Below are 27,153 nucleotides of genomic sequence, written 5' to 3'. Positions count from 1 at the left end.
GCTGCAGTTGTTACCGGCTTCATTAAAACCTGTGTGGATGATTGTGTGCTGATAAAGACTTACTGTACATTGGAAACCAAAATCTGTGGATGAACCAGGAGATATGTTGGCTGCTGAAGGCTAGATCTGTGGCATTCAAGTCTGGTAACCCAGGTCTGTACCAGAAAACCAGGTATGATTTGTTGAGGGCTATTTCAAGGGTGAAGAGACAATTTTGATTGAGGTCGGAGGTGACATTGGATGTACGACAACAGGGTTTACAAGACATTACTTTCTACAAAGCGAAACCCAATAGCATGAATGGCGGTGATGCTTCACTTCCAGGTCAACTCAAAGCCTTCTATACCCGCTTTGAAAGGGAGAATGTAACTACAGCTGTGAAGATCCCGCTGCACCTGATGATCTCAGAGGTCGATGTTAGACTGTCTTTAAAGAGGATGAACCCTCGCAAGGTGGAAGGTCTTGATGGAGTATCTGGTAAGGCTCTGAAAACCTGTGCCAACCAACTGGCAGGAATATTAAAGGACATTTTCAACCTCTCACTGCTACGTGAGGAAGTTCCCACTTCAAAAAAGCAACAATTATACCAGTGCCTAAGAAGAATAATGTGAGCAGCCTTAATGACTATCGCCCAGTAGCACTTGCATCTACAGTGATGAAATGCTTTGAGAGGTTGGTCATGACTAGACTGAACTCCTGCCTCAGTAAGGACCTGGACCCATAGCAATAGGTCAACAGCAGATGCAATCTTCAATGGCTCTTCACATATCCTTAGTCCACTTGGACAACACAAACACCTATGTCAGGATGCTGTTCATCAACTATAGCTCAGCATTTAATACCATCATTCCCACAATCCTGATTGCGAAGTTACAGAAACTGGGACTCTGTACCTCCCTCTGCAATTGGATCCTTGACTTACTAATCGGAAGACCACAATCTGTGCGGATTGGTGATAACATCTCACTGACGATCAACACTGGTGCACCTCAGGGATGTGTGCTTAGCCCACTGCTCTACTCTATACCCATGACTGTGTGGCTAGGCATAGCTCAAATACTATCTATAAATTTGCTGATGATACAACCATTGTTGGTAGAATCTCAGGTGGAGACAAGAGGGCATACAGGAGTGAGATATGCCAACTAGTGGAATGGTGTCGCAGCAACAGCCTCGCACTCAATGTCAGTAAGACTAAAGAGCTGATTGTGGACTTCAGGAAGGGTAAGACCAAGAAATGCATACCAATCCTCATAGAGGGATCAGAAGTGGAGAGGGTGAGCAACTTCGAGTTGCTGGGTATCAAGATATCTGAGGACCTAACCTGGTCCCAACATATCGATGCAGTTATAAAGAAGGCAAGACAGCGACAATACTTCATTAGGAGTTTGAAGAGATTTGGTATGTCAACAAATACACTCAAAAACTTCTATAGATATACCGTGGAGAGCATTCTGACAGGCTGCATTACTGTCTGGTATGGGGGGGGGGGGGGCTACTACACAGAACCGAAAGAAGCTGCAGAGGGTTGTAGATTTAGTCAGCTCCATGTTGGGTACTAGCCTATAAAGTACCCAGGACATCTTCTAGGAGTGGTGTTTCAGAAAGGCAGCAACCATTATTAAGAACCTCTAGCACCCAGGGGATGCTCACCATCAGGTAGGAGGTATTGAAGCCTGAAGGCACACACTCAGCAATTCAGAAACTGCTCTTCCCCTCTGCCATCTGATTCCTAAATGGACATTGAACCCTTGGACACTACCTCACTTTTTAAAAATATATATTCTGGGTTTTGCACAATTTTTAATCTATATACATATACTGTAATTGATTTACTTATTATAATTTTATTATCTTTTCCTTCTTCAATATTATGCATTGCATTGAACTTCTGCTAAGTTAACAAATTTCACAACACCTGCTGGTGGTGATAAAGCTAATTCTGATCCTGAGTTGGTATAAAGATAGATGCAATGTCTAGAGAGACTGAGGAAGGGCATAAATGCAGTCAGTTGGATGAACTGAGATGTATTAAATGTGGGAAATATTAAGAATAAAGGTGACAAACTTAAACATGGATTGGTACATGAAATTATGATGTGGCCATTACAGAGACTTAGCTATCACAAGGGCAGGATTAATTGCTTGATGTTCTAGGGTTTTGATGTTGCTAATCAGGTATGGTGTCACAGCTGCAGAAGGGGAGGCTGTGTGGAAGTCAGAAACAGGAAGGAAGCAATCACTCTTTTGGGAGTAATCGATAGAGCTCCTGATACCCACCATGACACCAAGGAGCAAATAACAGGCAGATTTTGGAAAGTAACAGGGTGGTTGCCAAGGTTGACTAAAACTTCCCTAATATTGATTGGCACCTCTAGTGTAAAAGGTTTAGATGGACCTTTCTATGGGCGAACATTTTGCAAATGGTGACCATAACTCCCTGACATTTAGCACAGTCATGAACAGAAGCAGATGATAATGGGAAAGTATTCAATTGGGTAGGGCTAACTACGTTGGTATTAGGCAGGAACTGAGTGTAAATCCAGAACAGATATTCTAGGGAAATACACAGCAGAAATATGGAGATAGTTTAGGGGACCACTTCTATGGGATTCTGGATAGATTTGTTCCACTGAGAAAGGGAACGAATGATCGGCTAACAACCATTTGTGGAACATTTAGTCAAGAGGAAGAAGGAAACATGCTTAAGGTTTAGAAAGCAAAAAAAAATATCAGAGCTTTTGAGGATTATAAGGTAGCCAAGAAGCTTAAAAAAGGAAGTAGGAGAACTAGAAGGGGACATGAGAAGGCATTTGATGAGTAGGATTAAGGAAAAACTTGGGTGTTCTACACATACGTAAAGAACAGGAGGCTGACGAGAGTAAGGATAGTACCGTTCAGGAATAAAGGAGGAAATGTACTTTGAGGTGGAGGTCGGTGACGTTCATAATGAACATTCTGCTTCAGTGTTCATAAGCAAGAAGGACTTGGAGGTCCGTGATTAGTGCTATTCAACTGGGATTTAGTTTGGGACCCCTGCTCTGTGATTAATTTTAATATAAATGATGGGTGAGGAAGGGGAGAGTTGGATTAGTAAGCTTGCAAATGGCACAACACTTGGAGGTGTTGTGGATAATGTAGAAGGTCCTCATAAGTTACAATAGGATATAGTCAGTAATCAAAGGATGCCCAAGAAGAATGTGGTAACCTGCCTCAATAACTATTGTCCAGTAGCAATTACATCTATTGTGATGAAGTGCTTTGAGAGGTTGGTGATGAAACATACCAACTCCTGTCAGAGGAGCAACTTGGACCTGCTCCAATTTGCCTACCATTGCAACAGCAGATGCCATTTCATTGGCTCTTCACTCAAACCTGAAACATCTGGACAGTAAAGATGCATATATCAGGCTGCTCTTCATTGTCAACAGTTCTGTATTCAATACTATCATCCCCTCAAAGCTAATCAATAAGATTCAGGACCTGGACCTCAATAATACTTTGTGCAACTGGATCCTTGTTTTCCTCACTTACAGACCCCAGTCAGTTTGGATTGGCAACAACATCTCCTCCGCAATCACTATTAGCACAGGTGCACCACAAGGCTGTGTGCTTAGTCCCCTGCTCTACTCGCTTTATTTATACTTATGACTGTGAGGCTAAGCACAGCTCATGCCATATTTACATTTGCTGATGACACTGCTGTCATTGACAGAATCAAAGGTGGTGACGAATCAGCACATGGGAGGGAGATTAAAAATCTGAATGAATGCTGCCACCACAACAACCTCTCACTTAATATCAGCAAAACCAAAGGGTTGATTACTGACTACAAGAGGAGGAAACTGGAGGTCTATGAGGCAGTCCTCATCTGGGGATTAGAGGTGGAGAGGGTCAGCAACTTTAAATTGCTTGTGTTATCACTTCAAAGGATCTATCCTGGGTCCAGCACGTAAGTGTCATTACAAAGAAAGCTCTGCAGCTCCTCTACTTTCTCAGAAGTTTGCAAAAAAATTGGCAGGTCATCTAAAACTTTGGCAAACTTCTACTGATGTGCGATGAAGAACATACTGACTGTTGCCTCGCAGCCTGATATGGAAACACAAATACCCTTGAACAGAAAAGCTTACAAAAAGTAGTAGATACAGCCCAATCCATCACGGGTAAAGCCCTCCCCACCACTGAGCACATCTACAAGGAATGCTGTCACAGGAAAGCAGCATCCCTCATCAAAGACCCCCACCATCCAGGCCATACTCTCTTCTTGCTGCTAGCATCAAAAAGAAGGTACAGGAGCCTTAGGACCTAAACCATCAAGTTCAGAAACAGTTATTACTCCTCATCCATAGGCTCTTGAACCAGAGGGGATAACTTAATTCAACTTGACTAATCCCAAAAAAGAACTATTCCCACAAATTATGGACTTACTTTTAAGGACACTTCATCTCATGTTCTCAGTAGTCATCTCTCTATTAATTATTATTTTGTTTGTTTTTCTTGCACACTGGTTGTTTGTCCATCTTGTGTGTGGTTTTTCATTGATTTTATTGTGTTTCTTTGTATTTACTGTGAATTCCTGCAAGAAAATGAATCACGGGGTAGTATACAGTGCCATATGTGTACACTGATAATAAACTTACTTTGAACTTTGATCAGACTTGGACAGAGAAGTGGCAGATGGATTTCAGTCTGCAAAAGCGTCAAGTAATATATTCCGGAAAAGCAAACTTGAAGGCACACTGCAATTTTAATGACAGGGTTTTTGACTGCGTGAGGAACAGAGTGAACTTGGGTCCAAGTCCATTAATCCCTTAAAGCTGCCGCAGAAGTTGATATGGTGGCAAAGAAGGCATATGGTGCATTGGCTTCATTAGTCAGGGGGAATGAGTTTATGATCCGTAAGATAATGTTGCAGCAATATAAAATTGATTAGATCACACTTGGATATTTGCTCAGTTTTGGTCATCTCATTATAGGAAGGATGTGGAAGGTTTAGAGAGGGTGCAGTAGAGATTTACCAGAATGAAAGAATGTCTGCACCCTGGCATTCTCTCACCAGGGTTAGAGAAGGGCTACTGCACAGGACCAAAAGAAGCTGCAGAGGGTTGTAAATTTAGTCGGCTCCATCTTGGTACGAGCCTACAAAGTACCCAGGACATCTTCAAGGAGCGGTGTCTCAGAAACACAGCGTCCATTATTAAGGACCTCCAGCATCCAGGGCATGCCCTTTTCTCACTGTTACCATCAGGAAGAGGGTACAGAAGCCTGAAGGCCACACTCAGCGATTCAGGAACAGCTTCTTCCCCTCTGCCATCCGATTCCTAAATGGACATTGACCCCATGAACACTACCTCACTTTTTAAAAAAATTATTATTTCTGTTTTTGCATGATTTTTAATCTATTCAACATACATATACTGTAGTTAATTTATGTATTCATTTTTTTCTTCGGTGTTATGTATTTCATTGAAGTGCTGCTGCTGCTAAGTTAAATTTCATGACACATGGTGGTGATAATAAACCTGATTCTGATTCTGTTTTATGAGGAAAGGTTGAGCAAGCTCAGACTTTTCTCTTTGGAGCAACAGAGGATGAGAAGTGACTTGACAGAGGTGTGTAAGATTATGAGAGGCACAGATTGAGTGGACAGCCAGCACATTTTACCAGGGCACCAATGGCCAATACTAGAGGACATCCATTTAAGGTGAGTGGAAAAAAATTAGGCGAGATGCCAAGTAGGTTTGTTTACAAGAGAGTGATGGTACAGGCCAATACTATAGGGATATTTAATATTCTTAGGCACAATGTACGAAAAATGGAGGGTTATGGGCTGTGTTAGACTGATCATGGAGTAGGTTTATATTGATCAGTACAACATTGTGAGCCAGATGGCCTGTACTGTTCTATATTCTATTCATCTGCCTGTAATGTTAACCTTTCTCTCACCATGGTCACGTCCAGACCCGGTTGCAGCATGTTCCGCTAATTAGGATTACAAGATGTACAGTTTGTATGCTTCTTAGTTATATCCGCTAATGTATTGTGTGCAAGACATTAATGCCACCCACATTAGCTTTCCCTCAAGGTCCTTTACATAAATAGCACCTAATCTGTGTCCTGCAGCATATATACTGTTGGACCTCAATGTGCTTGTCAGTAATGTTATGTCATGAATACAAATCCAACAATCTGCTCTCCTATGGTTAGAAATCCCAATGGTTTGGCATCTGCTTACAGCATTCTCGTTCACTTGAACTCTTCAAACACGCTTGGTCCTGCACTCACTGTAAGAACAATGGAGTCCCAACTCCTGCACTCCCTTAGAATTTAACTGCGTTCACTGGAAAATATATTTTACTAATGGAAATAAAAAAGTGGATGAAAAGAGTTGGGATACGGAAAAATATTCAATAAAGGAAAGGTACGCCGCATCCGGAGTTTCTCCGGTCAGCGGACGATTTCTCTCCACGCCTCGCGTACAGGGCAAGTTACAGCAGTGGTTTGCCATTGCCTTCTGCCGAAGAGATCACCAGCTCGTAACCAACATCCAATAGTCTGGATAATTTACCAGTCCGACAGCAACAAAGTTCCTAAATGTGCCAGATTAACAATTTTCCTGTAGTTTCTTCTTGATAGTTCCTCCTTTTAAAAGACCAGAAAGCTTTAAATGGACCAAGGTGTCTTTTGCTGGTTTAAAGTGTCAAGCAATTGATCTGTTCGGATAACAAGAATTATGTATAATTTAGCTGTGAGAAACAAATCAGTACAATACCAGTTCATTTACCCCAGGAATATCAATAGGCTACATCAGAGCCTGTAGTGGCAATGTGGTTTTCCCTTTATATGATTGGCTCCCAGAATTACTGAGGACATACAGTATAGTGCTTGGTCCTCCCACGTGACTGGAGAGAAACGCGGGTCAGAAGTTTCTCACCCCCTCAATGATCTTGTTTTTGGATGTGCCTGGATTGCTGGAACGAGGTCATAGGCGATACGCTTCTAGCAGCGTGCCGAGGAAACTTATTCTTGCTTAAAGTAATTCTACTCTACTCCCAAATTAGTGTGAAAATACATGTACTGTATAATGGACCGTGGTTTAACATACAGTGTTTCTGGGTGTTTTGGGCACCAAATTAGATTGAAGTTGCACTTCAGCAGGGTTTCAAATTTTCAAAGTAAATTTATCATCAAAATATGTTTACTGTATGTCACCACATACTACGAGATCCACTTTCGTGTGGACAGTTAACAGGAAAATAAAGAAATATAATAGAAATCATGAAAAAGCTATATACAAAGACCAACAAACTACCAATGCGCAAGAAAAAATCATGCAAATAATTATAAAAATGTAAATACTGAGAACATGAGTTGTAGGTTCCTTGAAAGTGAGTCTTGGTGTGTCTGTACACAACTACATACACATTAAATAAAAGCACGCACGCGAGAGATAGTTTCACGTTACAGCGAGAGTGAGAACAAGGCGCACGCGTGGACAACAGATCAAATCGTAGAACTAAGGGGGGGGGGACATTGCTCTAAAAGATTTGATCCATACATTACACTTCCTCCCCATTTAGATTAATGCATCATAAAACTGTGTATGTACAAAACATTCATTTTCCCTTTCATAAACTCATATTCCAAATAAATACGCTTTCACAATAACAGTCCATAACAACTTCACAGTTCTGAAGGTATAATAATTCGGAGCCTCAAAGCTCCTCCCAGGCCAGCTGACACTCCACGAGCGAGTCTGTCGGAGTCATCTACTGCATCCAGTGCGCCCTGTGCCGCCACCTCTACAGCGGTGGAACCTGACATAGATTGGGGGCTGTTTCATCAAGCAGCTTCACTCCATCCTTTGCGAATGGCAGGGTCTCCTTTTCAATTCGACTCCCCGTTCTCATACCGACACCCCGCTCCTGCCACAATGAGGCCAAACTTAGGTTGGAGTAGCAACATTTCTAAGTAGCCTCCAACCTGATGGCATGAACATTTATTTTCCTAACTTCTGGCAATTTCTCCCCCTCTCCCTTCTTTTTCCATTCCCCCTTCTGCTTCTGCTCTCACCCATTCTCTTCTTACCTGCCCTTCACCTCCTTCTGGTACCCCTCAGCTTTCCCCTTCTTCCATAGTCCACTGTCCTCTATCAGATTTCTTCTTCTTCAGCCCTTTACCTTTTCCACTTATCACCTTCCAGCTTCTTACTTCAACCCTCTTCCCCCCCCCACCAGGTTTCTTCTATGACCAGCTTGTATTCCTCCCCCCCCCCCCCACCACCACCACCACTATCACCTTATTCTAGCCCCTGTCCCCTTCCTTTTCGGTCCTGATGAAGGGTCAGCCCAAAACGCCCACTGTTTATTCTCTTCCATAGATAGTACCTGACCTGCTGAGTTCTTTCAGCATTTTGTATGCGTGTGCATGTTGCTCAAGATTTCCAGCATCCGTAGAATCTCGTGTTTATCAGTTTTTCCCTTTGTCTGTATAGTCTGATTTGCTGACAGGCTACATCACTGTCTGGTATGGAGGGGCTACGGCACAGGACCTAAAGAAGCAGAAGGTTGTAAATCTAGTCAGCTCCATCTTGGGTACTAGCCTACAAAGTACGCAGGACATCTTCAGGGAGCGGTGTCTCAGAACGGCAGCGTCCATCATTAAGGACCTCCAGCACCCAGGGCATGCCCTTTTCTCACTGTTACTGTCAGGTAGGAGATACAGAAGCCCGAAGGCACACACTCCGCCATCCAATTCTTAAATGGACATTGAAGCTTTGGACACTACCTCGCTTTTTTAAATATACAGTATTTCTGTTTTTGCACATTTTAAAAATCTATTCAATATACGTAATTGATTTACTTGTTTATTTATTATGTTTTATTTTTATCATTTTTCTCTCTCTGCTAGATTATGTATTGCATTGAACTGCTGCTGCTATGTTAACAATTTTCACGTCACATGCCAGTGATAATAAACCTGGACATTACACATACAAAAGAGTATCAAATCATAATCACGAGAAAGTCTGCAGATGCTGTAAAACCAAAGCAACACATACAACATGCTGGAGGAACACGCCAGGTCAGGCAGCATCTATGGAAGTGAATAAACAGCTCGACGTTTATTAAAGGAGCTTGACTGTCACATAGTTTCACCCTATTCTTCCCTAGCTAATCAAATTTGATGGAAATGTTGTCACTGTCTACCCACCCCGACCATCACTCGCATCCGACCTACGGTCTCTCAGGTAAAATGGAAGGTCAGAGCGTCAAGTAGGCGCATGCGTGCGAACTAACATGCATCGGAAGTATATGCGGGGCGGTGTATGCTGGGTACCATCGACCTGGCTCCGTCCGTCAGCCGAGCGGGCAGCGGCGTTCCCGGCCCCGGCGGAAGGATGATGTTACGGGCGGTGCGGCCGCAGTTGCTGCCGGGCGGCTGGGCGCGCTGCCCGAGGGGAGGACCCGCGCACCGGCGCGCGACCGGGCCGGAATTCCGGGTGTGGGCGCGCGGTATCGCGCACCAGGGTCTCGGCCCGGCACCGGACGGCCTTGCGAGCCTGGGGACGGAGCAGGAGCGGGTGTCCGACTGGGAGAGGAGGCTGCTCGACCGTTTGGGCAGCGGGCTGCTGAGTGGAAGCAGGTCGTGCCTGGCTGAAGGCATCACCCTGGTGGAGTCGACTCACAGACAGAAGAGGCACCTGGCGCAGCTGCTACTGCAGAGAGTGCTGACCTGCCAGAAGGAACGGGAGCGGCTGAACGGTGGGAGACCGCTGGCCTTCAGACTGGGTCAGTACCGAGTGGCCTTTTGAAACACCATCGCAGCGTCATCAAGTGAAGTCTTAGTTGTTATTATTATACCAAACGACCTTTTATTCCTCAAAATAAAACCACAATACCGTGGATCTTGGAAGTCCGAAATGCCAAGAAATATTTGACATCAGCTGGGAAAGGCAAAAACAGTTAAAGCCATCCAAACTTCGAAGAGGTGATTTTTCAAAGGTAGTATAAGGAAAAAAAAGAATAAAAGTAGTGTGTGAAAGGGTGGAAAACAGGAGAGATTAGACGACAAAGGGTTGATGATGTAAGGTGAAAAAAAGTAACAGAAACAAAATATTGGTCTAGAGGTGGTGTAAAGGGGAGAAGCAGAATAATTCTCAAACATTTCAATGGGTAGCTACCCATTTCTTTTGGTATTTAGATTTTATTGTAAAAGGTATAGATACTCTGTTTGAGCCTCCTTTAGATGGCTGGATCCTTGCTTCATAAAGAACAGGTCTGTCTGGTCATGGGAGGATCTCCAATGTCTTGATTTGGAAACCTCTAATTTGAATCTGGCCCTTTCTCAGTTGGAACAATACTTTGTGTGCTGCCACGTCTGAAGAACCATTATATATTTGATCTGTGAAGTTTTAGAATGAGGGACATACACAAAATCACTGAGGAGCTCAGCAGGTCAGGAAACATCTGTGGAGGGAAATGAGGAGTCAAGGTATGGGGCTGAGACCCTTCATAAAGACTCAAGAAATGGTGAGATTTGAGGCCACATCTGTGGATCATTGATCAGGTGACTGACCATGAAGGTGTTGACATTTTCATAATGAAGGATGGAACTTGGGTCTTTTTATAATGAAACTGTTGGCAGAACCAGGTCTTGGGCATCTGTGAGCATTTCTAGAGCCATAAAATCATACCGTGCAAAAACAATCCCTTTGGCCCAACTCATCCATGCTAATCAAGTAGTCAACCTGAATAAGTCCCATATGCCTGCATTTGGCCCATATCCAGCCTTTCCTATCCATTCAAAATGCATTTGAAAGTTGTAATTTTACTCAATTCTACTACTTCATCTGGCAGCTGTCCATCTGTCCGCTACTCTCTGTAGATGAAGTTGCCTTCCGTTCCCCTTTAAATCTTTTCCCTCTCACCTTAAACCTATACTCCTTAGATTTAGATTTGCTTACGCTCGGGGAAAAGACTGACCATCTACATAATCTAAATGTTTTACATATCTGCATAAAGCCTCTCAGAGAAAACAGTCCCAGTTTATTTTGCCTTTTTGGAACTGGACAACTTGTTATATGATAACATGCTTCTGAATCTTTTCTGCATCCTTTCCAGCTTTATGGTAGCTAGGCAATGAGAATTGCACACTCTACTCCAAGCATGGCTTCACTAACAACTTGTACAGTTTAACATGTTGTACAAGATGCCATGACCAATGAAGGCAAATGTATCAAACACATTCACCATCCTGTGTTCACGTGTCTGCTTTCAGGGAACTATGTGCTTGTACCCCTAGCAGCCTCTGTTCTGTTCTACAACACTCTCTAGGTCTCTATCATTTATTGTGCATGTCTCCCCCCCCCCCGCCCCCAGTTTAACTTACCAAAGTAAAATACCTCACGTTTAAGGGTTAAATTTTATCTGCCATTTTTTGGCCATCTCACTCTGTTTATTTAGAGCTCATTCATTGTCCACTATACCACCACTCATCTGCAAACTTACTAACCATGCCCAACTACCGTACTTTCTCATCCAAATCAACAGATAGGAGACCCAGTATTGATCCCTGTGGCAAATCACTGGTCACAGGCTTCCAATCCATGAAACAAGCATCCAAAACCACTTGGTGGGTTTCTTCCACCAAGGCAATTTTATATCCAAATTGCTGACTCATCTTGAATCCCATGTAATCTAATCCAGAGTAGACTATCATGCAGGTACCTGTCGGTAGTCTTGTTGAATTGTCCATCACCCTGCCTTCATTGCTTTTCAACTGAGAAACCAAATCAAATTTGAGGGGTGCACCATTTCTCGTAGACAGCCATGCTGACTCTCTCTAATCAGTCCTCGTCTTTCCAAATACTGTTAGATCCTGTTCTTCATAATCCTGTCCAGTAACTTTCCCATCACTGATGTAGGCCCACCAACATGTAGTACGCTAGCTTGTCCTTACAGCTGTTTTAAGATAGAAACACAATATTTGCCACCCTCCAATCTTCTGGTACATCACCGATGGCTAAAGATGGAAATATCTGCAAAAGCCCATGCAATCATTTTCCTTTTAAGTCAGGCCCTGGGAACATGTATGCTTTATATTTGAATGCGCGCGGTATAAGGAATAAAATGGACGATCTTGAAATTCAGCTATAGATTGTCAAATATGACGTTCTGACCATCTCTGAAACTTTGCTAAAGGATGGCTGCCATTGGGAGCTGAATGTCCAAGGATATACGGTGTATCGGAAAGATAGGTTAGTAGGCAGAGGGGGTGGTGTGGCTCTGTGTATAAGAAATAATATTAAATCGTTAGAAAGAGATGACATAGGATTGGAAGGTGTTGAGTCTCTATGGGTTGAGTTAAGAAATGGCAAGGGTAAAAGGACCTTAATGGCAGTTGTATACAGGCCTCCAAACAGCACCCAGGATGTGGATTACAAATTACAGCAGAAGAGGCGTATCATGATAATCATAGGGGATTTTAACATGAAAGTGGATTGGGGAAACCAGGTGAGTACTGGACCTCAAGAGAGAATTTGTAGAATGTCTAAGGGATGGCTTTTTAGAACAGCTTGTTGTTGAGCCCACTAGGGGATTGGCTGTGCTGGATTGGGTGTTGTGCAATGATTCAGAGGTAATAAGAGAGTTTAAGGTTAAGAAACCCTTAGGGAACAGCGATCACATTATGATGGAGTTCACATTGAAATTTGAGAGGGAAAAAGTAAAATCCAATGTGTTTGTATTTCAGTGGAATAAAGAAAATTACAATGGCGTGAGAGGGGAACTGGCCGAAGTTGTCTGGAAAGGGACATTTGCAGGAAGGACAGCAGAGCAGCATTGGCTGGAGCTTCTGTGAAAAATGAGGGAAGTGCAAGACAGATATATTCCAAATAAGAAGAAATTTTCAAAGGGAAGAAGGACACTACTGTAGCTGGCAAATAAAGTCAGAGGTAAAGTAAAAGCAAAAGAGAGGGCATACAAGGAAGCCAGAGCTAGTGGGAAGATAGAGGAATGGGAAGCTTTTAAAAAATTGCAAAAGGAAACTAAGAAGGTCATTAGGAAGGAAAAGATGAATTATGAAAGGAAGCTGGTGACTAATATCAAAGAAGATAGTAAAAGCTTTTTCAAGTATATAAAGGGTAAAAGAGAGTCGAGGGTAGATATAGGACCAATAGAAAATGACGCTGGAGATATTGTAATGATAGACGCAGAGATGGCCGAGGAACTGAATGCGTATTTTGCATCAGTCTTCACAGTGGAAGATGTCTGCAATATACTGGACATTCAAGAGTGTCAGGAAAGTGAAGTATATGCAGTGAAAATTCTGACTGAGAAGGTGCTTAGGAAGCTTAATGGTCTGAGGGTGGATAAATCTCCTGGACCTGATGGAATGCACCCTCGGGTTCTGAAGGAGGTTGCTGGAGAGATTGCGAAGGCATTAATGATGATCTTTCAAGAATCGATATTGGATGACTGGAAAATTGCAAATGTTACTCCTCTATTTAAGAAGGGTGGAAGGCAGCAGAAAGGAAACTATAGACCTGTTAGCCTGACATCAATGGTTGGGAAATTGTTGGAATGGATTGTTAGGGATGAGATTACAGAGTACCTGGAGATACATGACAAGATAGGCCACAGCCAGCATGGTTTCCTGAAAGGAAGATCCTGCCTGACAAACTACTGCAATTCTTTGAGGAAATTACAAGCAGGGTAGACAAAGGAGATGCAGTAGACCTGGTGTACTTGGATTTCAGAAGGCCTTTGACAAGGTGCCGCACATGAGGCTGCTTAGTAAGATCAGAGCCCATGGAATTACAGGGAAGTTACTAGCATGGCTGGAGCATTGGCTGGTCGGCAGAAAACAGAGAGTGGGAATAAAGCAATCCTATTCTGGCTGGATGCCGGTTACCAGTGCAGTTGCACAGGAGTCTGTGTTGGGGCTGCTGCTTTTTACAATGTATGTAAATAATTTGGACTACGGTATTAATGGATTTGTGGCTAAATTTGCTGATGATACAAAGATAGGTGGAGGAGTGGGTAGTGTTAAAGAAACAGAGAGCCGACAGAGAGACTTAGATGGTTTAGGGGAATGGCCAAAGAAGTTGCAAATGAAATGCAATGTTGGAAAGTGTATGGTTGAGCACTTTGGTGGAAGAAATAAATGGGCAGACTATTATTTAGAGAGGAGAGAATTCAAAATGCAGATATGCAAAGGGACTTGGGAGTCCTTGTGTAAGATACTGTAAAGGTCAACCTCCATGTTGAGTTGGTTGTGAAGAAGGCAAATGCAATGCTGGCATTCATTTCTAGAGGTATAGAATATAAGAGCAGGGATGTGATGTTGAGGATCTATAAGGCACTCATGAGACCACGCTTGGAGTATTGTGTGCAGTTTTGGGCTCCTTGTTTTAGAGAAGATATACTGACATTGGAGAGGGTTCAGAGAAGGTTCACAAGAATGATTCCAGGAGTGAAAGGGTTACCATATGAGGAACGTCTGGCAACTCTTGGGCTGTATTCCATGAAGTTCAGGAGAATGAGGGGGAATCTCAAAGAAACATCCTGAATGTTAAAAGGCCTCAACAGATTAGATATGGCAAAGTTATTCCTATGATAGGGAATCTAGGACAAGAGGGCAGAACTTCAGGATTGAAGGATGTACATTTAGAATAGAGATGCGGAGAAATTACTTTAGTCAGAGGTTGATAAATCTGTGGAATATGTTGCCACGAGCGGCTGTGGAGGCCAAGTCATTGGGTGTATTTAAGACAGTGATAGATAGGTTCTTGATTAGCTAGGCATCAAAGGGTATGGGGGTGAAAGCAGGGGAGTGGGGGTGACTGGCAGAATTGGATCAGCCCATGATTGAATGGCAGAGCAGACTCAGTGGGCCGAATGGCCTACTTCTGCTCCTATATCTTATGGTCTTAATGTATTATATTAATATAATATTAATATTAAATGCCTTAATGTGCTTTAAGACTCCCAGCATCTCCTTTGCAATGTGGATATATTACAAGACATTGCTATTCATTTCCCTTAATTCTTTAACTTACGCCCTTCTCCATGGTAAATATAAATGAGAATATTCATTCAGAATCTCAGCCAGTCTTCCTTGGCTCCATTCATTGATCCTTTAAGAGTACTCATTCTCTTCCTTGTTATCCTTTTGCTTTTAATGTACTTGTAAAATCTCTTCCTTTACTTGTCTGCAAGAACCATCTCTTGTTGTTTTGTCCTCCTGTTATCCCTCTTGTGTACTCCTGCATCTCTTGTACGAAGGATTTTCTAGATCCCAGTTGCTTCTGTCATATGCTTCCTTTTTCCTGAGTAGAGTTTCAATATTCCTCTGCAACGGGAGTTCCCTACTCTGCCAGCCTTGCCCATTATTCGAACGGAACTCTCCCTACCTCACTTTTCAAAGCCTCCCATTTTCCAGGCATCCCTTCACCTTAAACTATCCATTGCAGATTCCTAACTAATGCCTTCAAAACTTGCCATGCCCCAATTTAGGACTTTAGGATCAGTCCCATCCTTCATAAGAATTTAAAAACTAATGGAATTGTGTTTACTGATCCCAAAATGCTCCCCACTGATATTTTGGTCACTTACCCCACCTTATTTCCCAATGTGTTGCCCCTTCTCTTAAACTGTCTACATATATTTTGAGGAAACTTTCCTCAAAATTCTGCCCCAATCAATCTTTTTGCACTATGGCAGCCTGGTCAATATGAGGGAAGTTGAAATCACTTAACCTTGCAACCCTCTTATCCTTACAGCTATCTGCAATCTCTAATTCCTGCAGACTATCATTTTATTCCATACCCTTTCCAATAAAATGTTTTTGTTCAATGCTACTGGACTAATTGGAGGAGAATTCAAAGACCTGAAAACTATTCTAGCCTGTGATGACTTAATGTACTCATTTGCTCTTCAGGACTGACTGGCCCGCCTGGAGCTGGGAAATCCACATTTATTGAAAAATTTGGGACAATGTTGACAGGAAAAGGACATAAAGTTGCTGTATTAGCTGTTGATCCATCTTCTAAAACTTCTGGAGGTACGTAGAGTTGCACATAGTAAGATACCTTTAAGGCAGTTCAAGATCATACATTTTTCCCTCCTATACTCAGCCAGCTCAAGTTCCACAATCTGTATTTTTTGATATTTTAACTGCAAGCTGTACTGAATTTCTGAAGAAAATGGAGAAAACATTAATGTATTAATATTAAGTAATTTCCGTGTTTTGACAAATCCTTAGTATTTTTCTTTAAAATGTACCTGTACATAAGTTTTTATTGTATTAGTAATCGGGATATTTAATTAAATTAATGCTTCAAGGTTGCTATTTATGTAGAGCTTATTCAGTTGTTTCAAGAATTAGATTTGAGGTTATTTACAATACTTTTGTTTAGTCATTGAATACTGTAAATTCCAGTGTATAAGCCGAGAATTTGGCCCTAAATTTTGGTCCTAAAATTAGGGGGTCGGCTTATACAGAGGGTGCCAACTTTGGAAAAACGAATACACGGAAGACAGGTTGTATTTATTGGCTGTTTTTGAGTCAAATTCGTTCCACTGTCGATGCATAAATTCTTTGAGTGGTTTGTTTAAACTCACATCTAGTAGCTGGAGCACGGACATCAAACCACTGGAGATGACTGCAATATCTGTATTTTCAGCTTTCAATGCTGCTTTTGTCTCACCTGACGAGTGTGCTTTGAACATGTCCCAGACAAGTAACGACTTTTCCTTCCGGAAAACTTCGGGATGTCGACGCCACACCTCTTTAACCCACTTCAAGCAACCCGCTTTGTCCATCCAGCTTTGTTTTTGGACGTAAGCAACACCCCACGGGAATTTTCTGAACAATCTTTGTTTTTTGTCTCAACGCAAGATCACGTCTATTCATAAATCGGATGCACCAACTTCGCGTAGCTTTGAAATTTTCGCTGACCTCACGGTGCTTTTCATCCCATTTCAATGCTTGAACTCGAATCATTTCTTGGGTAGCAGTGTATCCAGATGATCGCTGGTGATTCACCCACTCTCAAACTTTTTCTTCCAGTTCTGGCCACTGGCATATTTTCCTGCAGTTTGCACATTTCGTCTTTGGCATTTTCCCTCAGCGTGTCCTCTGCCTTTCTCCACTCTCTCACTTGTTCCTCGTTTGCACTAAACTTCTTAGCAGCTGCAGAATTATTTGTTCCTTTAGCAAAATCAACAACCTTCAGCTTGAAGCCAGCATCATATCACATTCATTTTAATATTTTGTACATGGTGGTCGCAAACTCAATACTGAGTACACATACTGATCCCGCCACCCCGGGTTATGTTTTAACGAGATTACGATGGGCGCTAAATGGTTTCACGGGGGTTACATTTCAGAGGATTCTTTACCATTGGAGACCTAATCCAAAATTTCCCTCCCTGATTTATTTATTAAGAATTTGCTTATAACGCTCTACAATATGTAGGCCTGTTTTCTTAGCAGATACTGGTTCACAAAATTTCCAGGTTCCGGATCCGACAAAGCTGACTACCGACATGTGAGATCTTGTGATCTTTTCTGGTTAAATCAAAAATCTCTACAAAAGGGGTCGGCTTATACAAAGGTAACTTGAAAAAGTCACTTTTTTAACCTTGAAAATGGGGGGGGGGGTCGGCTTATACTCCGGAATATACGGTATATTTTAAAAATATCAAATTTTTTCCTCCTCTCCCTTCCTTCATGTATGTTCCTGCAAGTCCTTTAGTATTTCAGAGATGACCATGCACAAGTATCTTAAAACCATAATCTGATAATCTTGCAGTTGTCCTGAGATGTGGGCTGATTGTCAATACTCATGCTTCCACAGGTAAGAGTGGCTCAAAGCTTGACTTTGTTCATAGTGTCTGGAAGCAATGAAGGCAAAGAATAATACATTACAGAAGCAGGCCTTTCGGTCCAACTGGTTCATGCTGACCGCAGCTAGTCCTTATTTCCTGCATTAGGACTCTAACCCTCCAAGCCCGTCTCCTCCATATCCAAGTGTCTCTTAAATGTTGCAGCTGTACCTACCTCAACCACTTCCACCTTAACCATACCCCTCATTAAGTAAAGATCCAGTTTGTGTCCCTATAACTCAAACCCTCTAATCTAGGTAGCATCCTTCTATATCTTCTTGCACACACTCAACTTGATATTTTTCTTATAGGAATATGACCTACACTGTACACAGTCCTCTAAGTACAGTCTCATCAATGAGTTGTATAACAACAACATAATGTCCCTACTCCTCAATTGATGCCCTGACTGATAAATACCTTTTTTACCACTTGTGCTTTTGCACTGGTGTTGCATGGCTGTTTTTGCACTTGTACTCCTAGGTCCCTCTGTTCCACAGCACTCATCAGTGCCCTGCTTTTGACTGTATGTGTCAACCCTAGTTTGGATGTCCAAAACACGTCACCTTGCACTTATCCAAGTTGAAATCCACTTCTATTCCTCAACCCTTGTCCCTAACTGATTAAGATCTGTAATTCGCTGTAACCTAGTTCACTATCAATAAGATCTCCTTAATTTTAATATCAATAAACTTGCTAATTATTCTAATGTACATTCACATTGAAATCATTTACATAAATAATGATTAAGAAAGATCCTAGTACCGACCCCTGGGGCATCTCATTAGTCACACGCTGTCAGAATCAGCCTTCAACCATCACAGCCTGCTTCTTATTACTTAGCCAATTCTAAATTCACCTCACCAGCTCTCCCGAATCCCGTGTGACGTAACCTTCCAGATTAGCCTGCCAGGCAAGAACTTGTCAAAGGCCTTAAAGTCCATATAGACAGCCTTCACTACCCTACCTTCATCTATCCCCTTAGTTGCCCCTTCAAAAATCACTAAAAACCTCACTTGCCCATTCACCTCCTCCCTCAGCTCCATTCAGGGCTCCAAACAGTCTTTCGGAGTGAGGCAACACTTCTCCTGTGAATCTTCTGGAGTCATCTATTGCAGGGGTCCCCAACCTTTTCTGCACTGCGGATGGGTTTAATATTGACAATATTCTTGCAGACCGGCTGACGGGGGATGGGGGGTGTTAGTCACGACCGGAATATAGGCGATAAGTCAACTATAAGCCACTTGTAAGTGGCAAATACACTCAATTTCGTTTCTAAAAAGGTTTATCTAACAAATTTAATATTAAACACACAGTGCATATTTTCCTCGTATAAAATCATTGCAACACACCAATATCGGTGAATCAGTGGGAGACCTGGGCTTGTTTCCCTGCAACAAGACGGTCCCATCGAGGGGTGATGGGAGACAGCAATACTCGAAAGGGGTTCCTTATGTCTAGTCTATTCTGCAATTTAGTTTTCATTGCATTCATTGCAGAAGATCCTGCTTCGCAGAGATATGATGTTGGAGATGGAAGCAATGTTTTCAGTGCTTTTGTGGCTATCTCAGGATATTCAGCCTTGATTTTGATCCAGAATGTTATGTTAAACATACTTTTCAGCCCACTGTCATTTGCAAGCTCAAGTTGATCTTCTTCCCGCACTGACCTGGATGATTCACTGGGACATTCACAAATGGGTTACGGACCCATTCCTTTGCACGTCTTAGGTCATTTGCGGTTGGGAAGTAACGCTCGAATTCTATCGACAGCAAAGGTAGGTGATCGTGCCCCAGCTGTGAGGATGGTGCAGCCTCAGTCTCTCCCAAAATCCCAGCTAATGTTGGGAACATGTCAAATATGCCTCTGTCCACTCGCCGTCCCCACTGTTCCAGTTTGGCTTTGAAAGCAGACACTTTATTGTCATTCTCACTTGAAGTGACAAATTGAGTTCATTGAGCATGTTGAAGATGTCACACAGAGTTTTACTATCCACTCCTCGTCACTGAAGTGTGCTGCCAGTGGTGACTTTTTTTCCTGAAAGAAATCTCTATAGCTGCTCTCTTAACTCAAAAACCCTGGCCAGGGCTCTGCCCCTTGATAGCCACCTGACTTCAGTGTGTAAGAGAAGGCGTTTGTGCTCTGCATCCATTTCCTCGCTAAGCTGCTCAAACAGACGTGAGTTAGGGCTTTTGCTTTGATGTGATTGATAACTTCAACAACGTCACTCAATATGCTGTTAAGATCAGGTGACATTTTTCGGCTAGCTAGCATTTCCCTGTGTATGACACAGTGTGTAGACTGGCATTCAGGAGCAAACTCTTTGACTCGGGTAGTGAAACCAGACAACCGTCCAGTCATAGCTGCAGCCCCGTCTGTCCATATTCTAACACAGAATGTCCAATCCAGTTTGCCTGACATGTAGTCATTCAAAGACTTGAATAGTTCTGCCCCAGTTGTGTTAGTTGTCAGCGGCAGTGCACACAACATATTCTCGTGCACATCATCTTGAAATATATATCGCACATAAATGAGCAGTATTGCCTTGTTGTCGACATCGGTGGACTCGTCAACCTAGATAGCATACCATGGTGACTCGTTAAGCTGTTCCAACAGCTGTGCTTCGATGTCCTCCGTTAGATCATCGATCCTCCTTGAAACTGTGGTAGCTGAAAAAGAAACCTGTGCCATCTTGTTTGCTGCAGATTCTCCCAACAGTTCACGGCACATGTCCTTGGCAGCAGGCAGAATCAATTCTTCACCAGCAGTGAAAGGCTTCTTAGCCTTAACAATACGGTTATCCCCTAAGTACGATGCTCTCAGAGCAGCAGCATCTGTGGAGGTGGTGGCTCTCAGCACTTGCTTCTGTCCCACTTGCCCATGTTTTTTCCGCTTAAAAAAACGCAACGGGTTTGTCTTTAAGTGCAGGCTGCTTGGACTCAAGGTGCTGAAGCAGTTTTGAGGGCTTCATTGCCTCATTAGACAGCTTGTCTCCACATATCACACACAGGGGTTTGGAACGTGCGAGTCACCGGTCGCAATAAAGCCATATTTTATGTATGACTGGTCATATTTTCTGTTGAAGGAAGCTTTCTTTTTTTTTGCAGTCTTGGCCTCAGCTGTCCCTGCGTTATCATTATCGTTAGGCTTTTTATGTCCCCTACCACCTCTTCCAAAGAAACTCTCAAGTGACGTTTGTTTTTTACTCATCAAGTAGTTGTAGGTTAATGACTAACTGATGACCTCGTGTGCGTAATGACCTCACGTGCATTCAAGTTCAACAGTGGGCGTGACGGAATGAGGAAAGGTGCAGCTGTCTCATATCGTTTCATATCGCCAAATCATACCGGTTCCTCTCAGCCAGTAGGACATGCTTTGCGGCCTGGTAATGGTCCATGGCCCGGTGGTTGGGGACCACTGATCCATGTACCTGGTGCTCCTGAAGTGGCCTCCTCTACATCGGTGAGTCCCGTTGTAAATTAGGGATTGCCTTCGTCGAGCACCTCCGCTCCATCCACCTGAAGTGGAACTTCCCAGTGGCCAAACATTTTACTTCTGATTTCCATTCCCGTTCTGACATGTCAGGCCGTAGCCTCCTCTTGTGCCATGATGAGGCCATTTTCAGGGTGGAGGAGCAGCACCTTGTATTCCATTTGGAAGCCTCTAACCTGATGGTATAAATATCAATTTCTCCTTCCCTCTCCTTCTTCTTTTATTTCTCACTCTGGCCTCTTATCTCTTCTCACTTACCTATTACCTCCCTTCAGTCCCCCCTGCCTCTCTTTCTCCTATAGTCCACGCCCCTCTCCTAGCAGATTCCTTCCTCTCCAGCCCTTTACCTTTCCCACTTGCCTGGCTTCATCTTTCACCTTCTAGCTATCCTCCTTCCCCTCTCCTCACTTTTTTATTCCAGTTCTGAAGAAGGGTCTTGGCCCAAAATGTTGACTGTTCATTTCCATGGATGCTCCCTGACCTGCTGAGTTCCTTCAGCGTTTTGTGTTGCTTTTTGGATTTGCAGAATTTCATGTGTTTGACAATTCCTGATCAGGTCTTAGCTATCCAAGTGATGGTTGATCTTGTCTCTCAGAATTCCCTCCAGTAAATTTCCTAAACGGAAGTAAGGCTCAACAGCCTGTACTTTTTTTTCAAGAGTCAGTAACTGCAACCTTCTCCCCACCATACAAAGCCAGTAATGCATGAAGTTTTCTAACTCCCTCCATTTTCTATATCGTACCCCAAACTTCCCCTACTTGGATCTCTTTCTCAATGCTATCACTGTACATTATCCAATACTTTTTCTTTGCCTTTCTTACTACTTTTCTAACTGTAGCTTGAGCTCTTTTATATTGTATAAAAGATGAATAGGACTAACACTGCCCAACTTTCCTAAATCTTTATAACACACATTCACGGCTCTTTTACATCATCCATCCACCAGGGGACAGCTTTTCTTTTTATTATCTCCCAATGATTTGGGAATTGATTCCTTAGCTATTGAGTTGAGTACAGAGCACAAGGTATTATTACTCAACTCAATATCCTCCAAAACCATATGACCAGGTAATTTACTTTCATATAAATCATCAAATACATCCCAATTTGCCCTTTTAAAATTCTATCTGGGGGTATAAGAACCTTTCCTCTGATACGCATCTATTTCCATTGTACAGATAATGAGGAAATGATCACTCCCCACTCTTATATCACTGCGCACTTCCCAATTATACACACTGCTATATCCTCAGATACCCGGGTAAGGTCTATAGCAAAGATAGTGTTGTTAAATAGATTTAAACTTGTATTCCTACCATTGTTCAAGAACACCATACACTTTTCTTCCAGGAAGCCGTCACATTTATGTCATTACAACTCCACATAGTACTATGAACATTGAAATCCTTCCACCATATAACCTTATTTCTCCTATCTCCACCCACTTTTCAATATATCAGGTCTTAACCTTTCACAAGGGTTTTTAAAAATTATCCATACTTTAATATTCTTTCCCCAAATTTCAACCACAGTTGACTCATAAGGAACCCCAATTTCCAAAACACTCTGCTATTTCATTATTGACAAAGGTAGCCACTCCTCCATTACGCAAACACGAGGAATTCTGCAGATGCTGGAAATTCAAGCAACACGCATCAAAGTTGCTGGTGAACGCAGCAGGCCAGGCAGCATTCTCGGCCCGAAATGTTGACTGTACCTCTTCCTAGAGATGCTGCCTGGCCTGCTGCGTTCACCAGCAACTTTGATGTGTGTTACTCCTCCATTACCTGTTTTCCGATTGTTTCTTATATCAACGTAATTTCTGTATCTTAAAACTTCGACACAATTTCACCCAGGTTTCCTGTACACATCCTGTTCAGGTTTACTTGGTAAGTCTTCAACAAATTTCTTAAATTCTTGACCATTACCTAACAGGCTTCTAGCATTCCATTGTAAGATTAGAAAAACCGTTAACAATCCTCCTTTGAAGTCGGAATATTGCTTACTTCTTGTAAGGCATCTTTAATAACTTCGAGTCTTTTATCTCTAGTTGTTTTCCTGCAGCTTTTAATATAATTTTGTAGTGGTGTGCTACACACAGCACTAAAATAACCACACGTAGTCAGTGAGTTAGAGTTGCGATGAAAAAGACTTATTCAAACTTCGCGGCCTGCTTTAAAGCCTTCCCATTCCCGCCCTCCCTGGGCGGGACTGCTGTGGGGAATGCATATTCCCAGACCCTTTCCGCGCACGGGATTTTCCCCCTGCTGGTGAAGATAGCCTGGCACCCTTTTTGGGGCCGGCCCTCTGCCTGCGCGTGCTGTTTCGTGAGCCGGTTCGTGTGTGCTAGAAGTGGGTTGCCACAATTTTACTTTTTTCTGTCCTCCTTTTAGTTTGTGCTGTATTCCTCCTCCTCACCTCCCCCCCCACCCTTCATCTTTTGTGCTATGTTGGCTCGCATCTATTAGGAAGGTGAATTACCACCACCTACTATAATGGAGTATGAAGGGAACCATGATAGACATTAATCTCCCTCCTATATGCTGATTCGTCACCTCCTTTGATTCGGCCCATGTCAGTGGTGCCATCAGCAAACTTAAATATGGAATTGGAGCTGTGCTTAGCCACAGTCATAAGTGTAAAGCGAGTCGAGCAGGGGACTAAGCACTTGGGGTGTACTTGTGCTGATGGAGATTGTGGAGGAGGTGTTGTTGCTAATCTGAACTGACTGGGGTCTTCAAGTAAGGAAATTGCAAAAGAAGGTATAGGCTAAAGTATGAAGCTCATTGAGTTGTTTTGAGGGGATGATGGTATTGAATGCCGAGCTGTAGTCAATAAAGAACATCCTGATGTAGCATCTTTGTTGTCCAGATGTTCTAGGGTTGAGTGAAGAGCCAATGAAATGGCATCTGCTGTGGACTTCTTGTGCTGGTAGGCAAATTGGAGTGGATCCAAATCACTTCTCAGGCAAGAGTTGATATGTTTCATTACTAAGCTCTCAAAACACTTCATCACTATGGATGTAAGTGCTACTGGATGATAGTTATTGAGGTAGGTCACCATGTTTTTCTTGGGCACTAGTATAATTGAAGCCTTCTTGAAGCAGGTGAATACCTCAGACTGCCAAAGCTAGAGGTAAAGATCTCATTGAACACTCTAGCCAGATGATCAACACAGGTCTTTAGTACTCAGTTAGGTGCCCCATTTGGGCCGGATGCTATCCCTGGGTTCACCCTCCTGAAGGATGCTCTCATGTCAGCCTAAGAGACTGAAATCACAAAGTCATTGGGGGCTGTAGGGACTTGTGTTGGTTCTTCAATATTTTGACAGTAAAAGCGAGCATAGAAGACATTGAGATCATCTGGAAATTGTGTCTTGTTGCCACCTATGTCACATGGTTTCACTCTGTAAGAGGTGATACCATTCAAACCCTGCTACAGCTATTGAGCATCCTTCATTGATTCAAGTTTAGTCCAGAATTGGTACTTCGCCTGGACCTCTTGTAACTTCCTTGGTAGCTAAACTTGAATGTCCCTGATCTGGCCCTCGGCAGATTATGGATCTCATGGTCATTCCGGGGTTTCTGGTTGGGAAAGACTCTGAATCATTATGTGTGGACACACTTGTCTACAACTTTTTATAAAGTCCTTGACAACCGTGGTGTATTCATTCAGATCCACAGGTGAGTTCTTGAATGCAACCAAGTCCACCAACTCAAAGCTACCCCATAGCTGTTCCTCTGCCTCCTGTGACCACTTCTTTGTTGTCCTAATCTCTGGAGCCTTGCTCTTAAGCCCCTGCCTGTATGTAGGTAGGAGAAGGACAGCCAAGTGATCAGATTTCCCGAAGTGTGGTCTGGGCATGGAACTGTAGGCATTCCTTATCTTAGTATAGCAGTAGTCCAGTGTTTTAGAACCTCTGGTGTTATAGGTTATATCCTGATGGTAATTGGGCTGGGAATTTTTTCAAATAAGTCTGATTGAAATCCCCAACTATGATATGAAATGCGTCGGGATGGACTGTTTCTTGTTTGACAGCATCATGTGGTATCTCAAGCGCTTGATTATAGTCTGCCGCTGGTGGTATGTAAGCTGTGGTCAAGATCATAGAGAAGAACTCTCTTGGTAAATAGAATCGTTGTCATTTGATCGTTAGGTGTTAAAGGTAAGGGAAACATGAATACAGCAAAACTGCTACATTGGAGCACCACTGAGAGTTTATCATGAAACACACCCATCCACCTTTTGCCTTTTCTGAATCAACAGTTTGGTCCATCCTGTGTAATTGATGTAATTTTGAATAGTTTTTAATATATACAGTACATAGTTGATGGGTATTATAATAAATCAGGAAGCTCTATTTATAACTGGAGAATTCAAAAGAGATTCAAAAGGGAGAAAGGGAGTGGGTAACTAATTGGCTTTGTATCAGTAAAAGAGAAAATGCTGGAATCTGGAAGTGGTAGCAAGTTATTTAAATAATAATAGGGAGCCTGCAAAAGGACTTAGACAGATTAGGAGAAAAGAAGTGACAGATGGTATACAGTGTAGGAAAATGTATGGTAATACACGTTAGTAGAAGGAATATGGCATTGATTATATTTCTAAATGGAGAGCAAATTCAGAACCATTGGTGCAAAGATACTTGAGCATCAAGTGCAGATTTTCCTCAAGGTTAACTTGCAAGTTGAGTTGGTAGTAAGGAAGGCAAATGCAATGTTAGCGTTCACTTTGAGAGAACTAGAATATAAAAGCAAGGATGCTAGGGCTTTATAAGACATTGATCAGATCAGATCAAATTCAGAGTATTGTGAGCAATTTTGGGCCCTCTCTCTAAGAAAGGATTTACTGGCGTTGGAGAGGGTCCGCAGGAGGTTAACAAAAATTATTCCAGGAATCATTATATGAGGAGCATTTGATAGCTCTGGGCTTGTATTTGCTGGAGTTTTGATGAATGAGAGAGGATCTCATTGAAACATACCCTATATTGAAAAGCCTGGAGAGAGTGGACATGGATAACAAAGGACCAGAGGGCACAGCATTAGAATAGAAGCATATCCCTTTAAAACAGAGATGAGGAGGAATTTCTTTAGCAAGGGGGTGGTAAATCTGTGGAATTCATTGCCACAGATAGCTGTGAAGACCAAGTTATTGGGAAAGTTTAAAGCGGAGGTTGATAGGTTCTTGATTCGTAAGGGTGTCAAAGGTTATGGGGAAAACGCAGGAGAATAGAGTTGAGAATGAAAATAAATCAACCATGATTGAATGGCAGAGCTGACTCAATGGGCTGAATGGCCTAATGCTATTCCTATATATTACAGTATTTTGGTTTAATTGTATTAGACAGTCAGGACTGTGTAGATTTATGAAAGGAAGGTTTGCAGTATGTTTGACAAATGTTACTTTTTTGTTATTGTACCAAGCGGAAGAGTATAGATGACTTGATGAATGGGGCATATGCATTTTAACAGATTAATGAAAGGATACACTTTGGAGGATAAACAACTCCTGGAGGCATGATGCTAGTTTGAAGGAAAATTGATCCTGAGATTGAACGTTATTGCATTATTACTGTTGGCAGGCAAATGATCAGATAATTAAGTAGTCAGCATAAAATACTTAGCTTTATGTATGGAGAAATGATTATAATCATGAGAGTCATACTCAAGCTTGTTAAGTCACTAGTTAAGCTTCAGCTGAAATGTTATGGACACATAACAGAAACACAGTCACTAGAGCTGCTGTTGTCTCAGTGCAGAAACCTGGATTCA

At 42.4% G+C, this 27,153-nt stretch overlaps 1 protein-coding gene across 1 annotated transcript in view; it reads left to right on the top strand.

The window, feature by feature from the left end:
* Positions 1-9,321: 9,321 nt before the first annotated feature.
* Positions 9,322-27,153, top strand: part of mmaa (metabolism of cobalamin associated A) — a 46,237-nt gene continuing 28,405 nt past the window's right edge. Inside the window, exons 1-2 of the mRNA XM_072256025.1 lie at positions 9,322-9,791; positions 15,943-16,065. Coding sequence (XP_072112126.1) covers positions 9,329-9,791; positions 15,943-16,065 — 586 coding nt within the window. The 5' untranslated portion in view covers positions 9,322-9,328. The remainder of the gene's footprint in view (positions 9,792-15,942; positions 16,066-27,153) is intronic.

Source organism: Mobula birostris, chromosome 4 (genome assembly GCF_030028105.1).
Source record: "Mobula birostris isolate sMobBir1 chromosome 4, sMobBir1.hap1, whole genome shotgun sequence".
Taxonomy (NCBI): domain Eukaryota; kingdom Metazoa; phylum Chordata; class Chondrichthyes; order Myliobatiformes; family Myliobatidae; genus Mobula; species Mobula birostris.
Note: the sequence above shows the minus strand (reverse complement) of the source record. Positions and strands in the feature narration are given on the sequence as shown.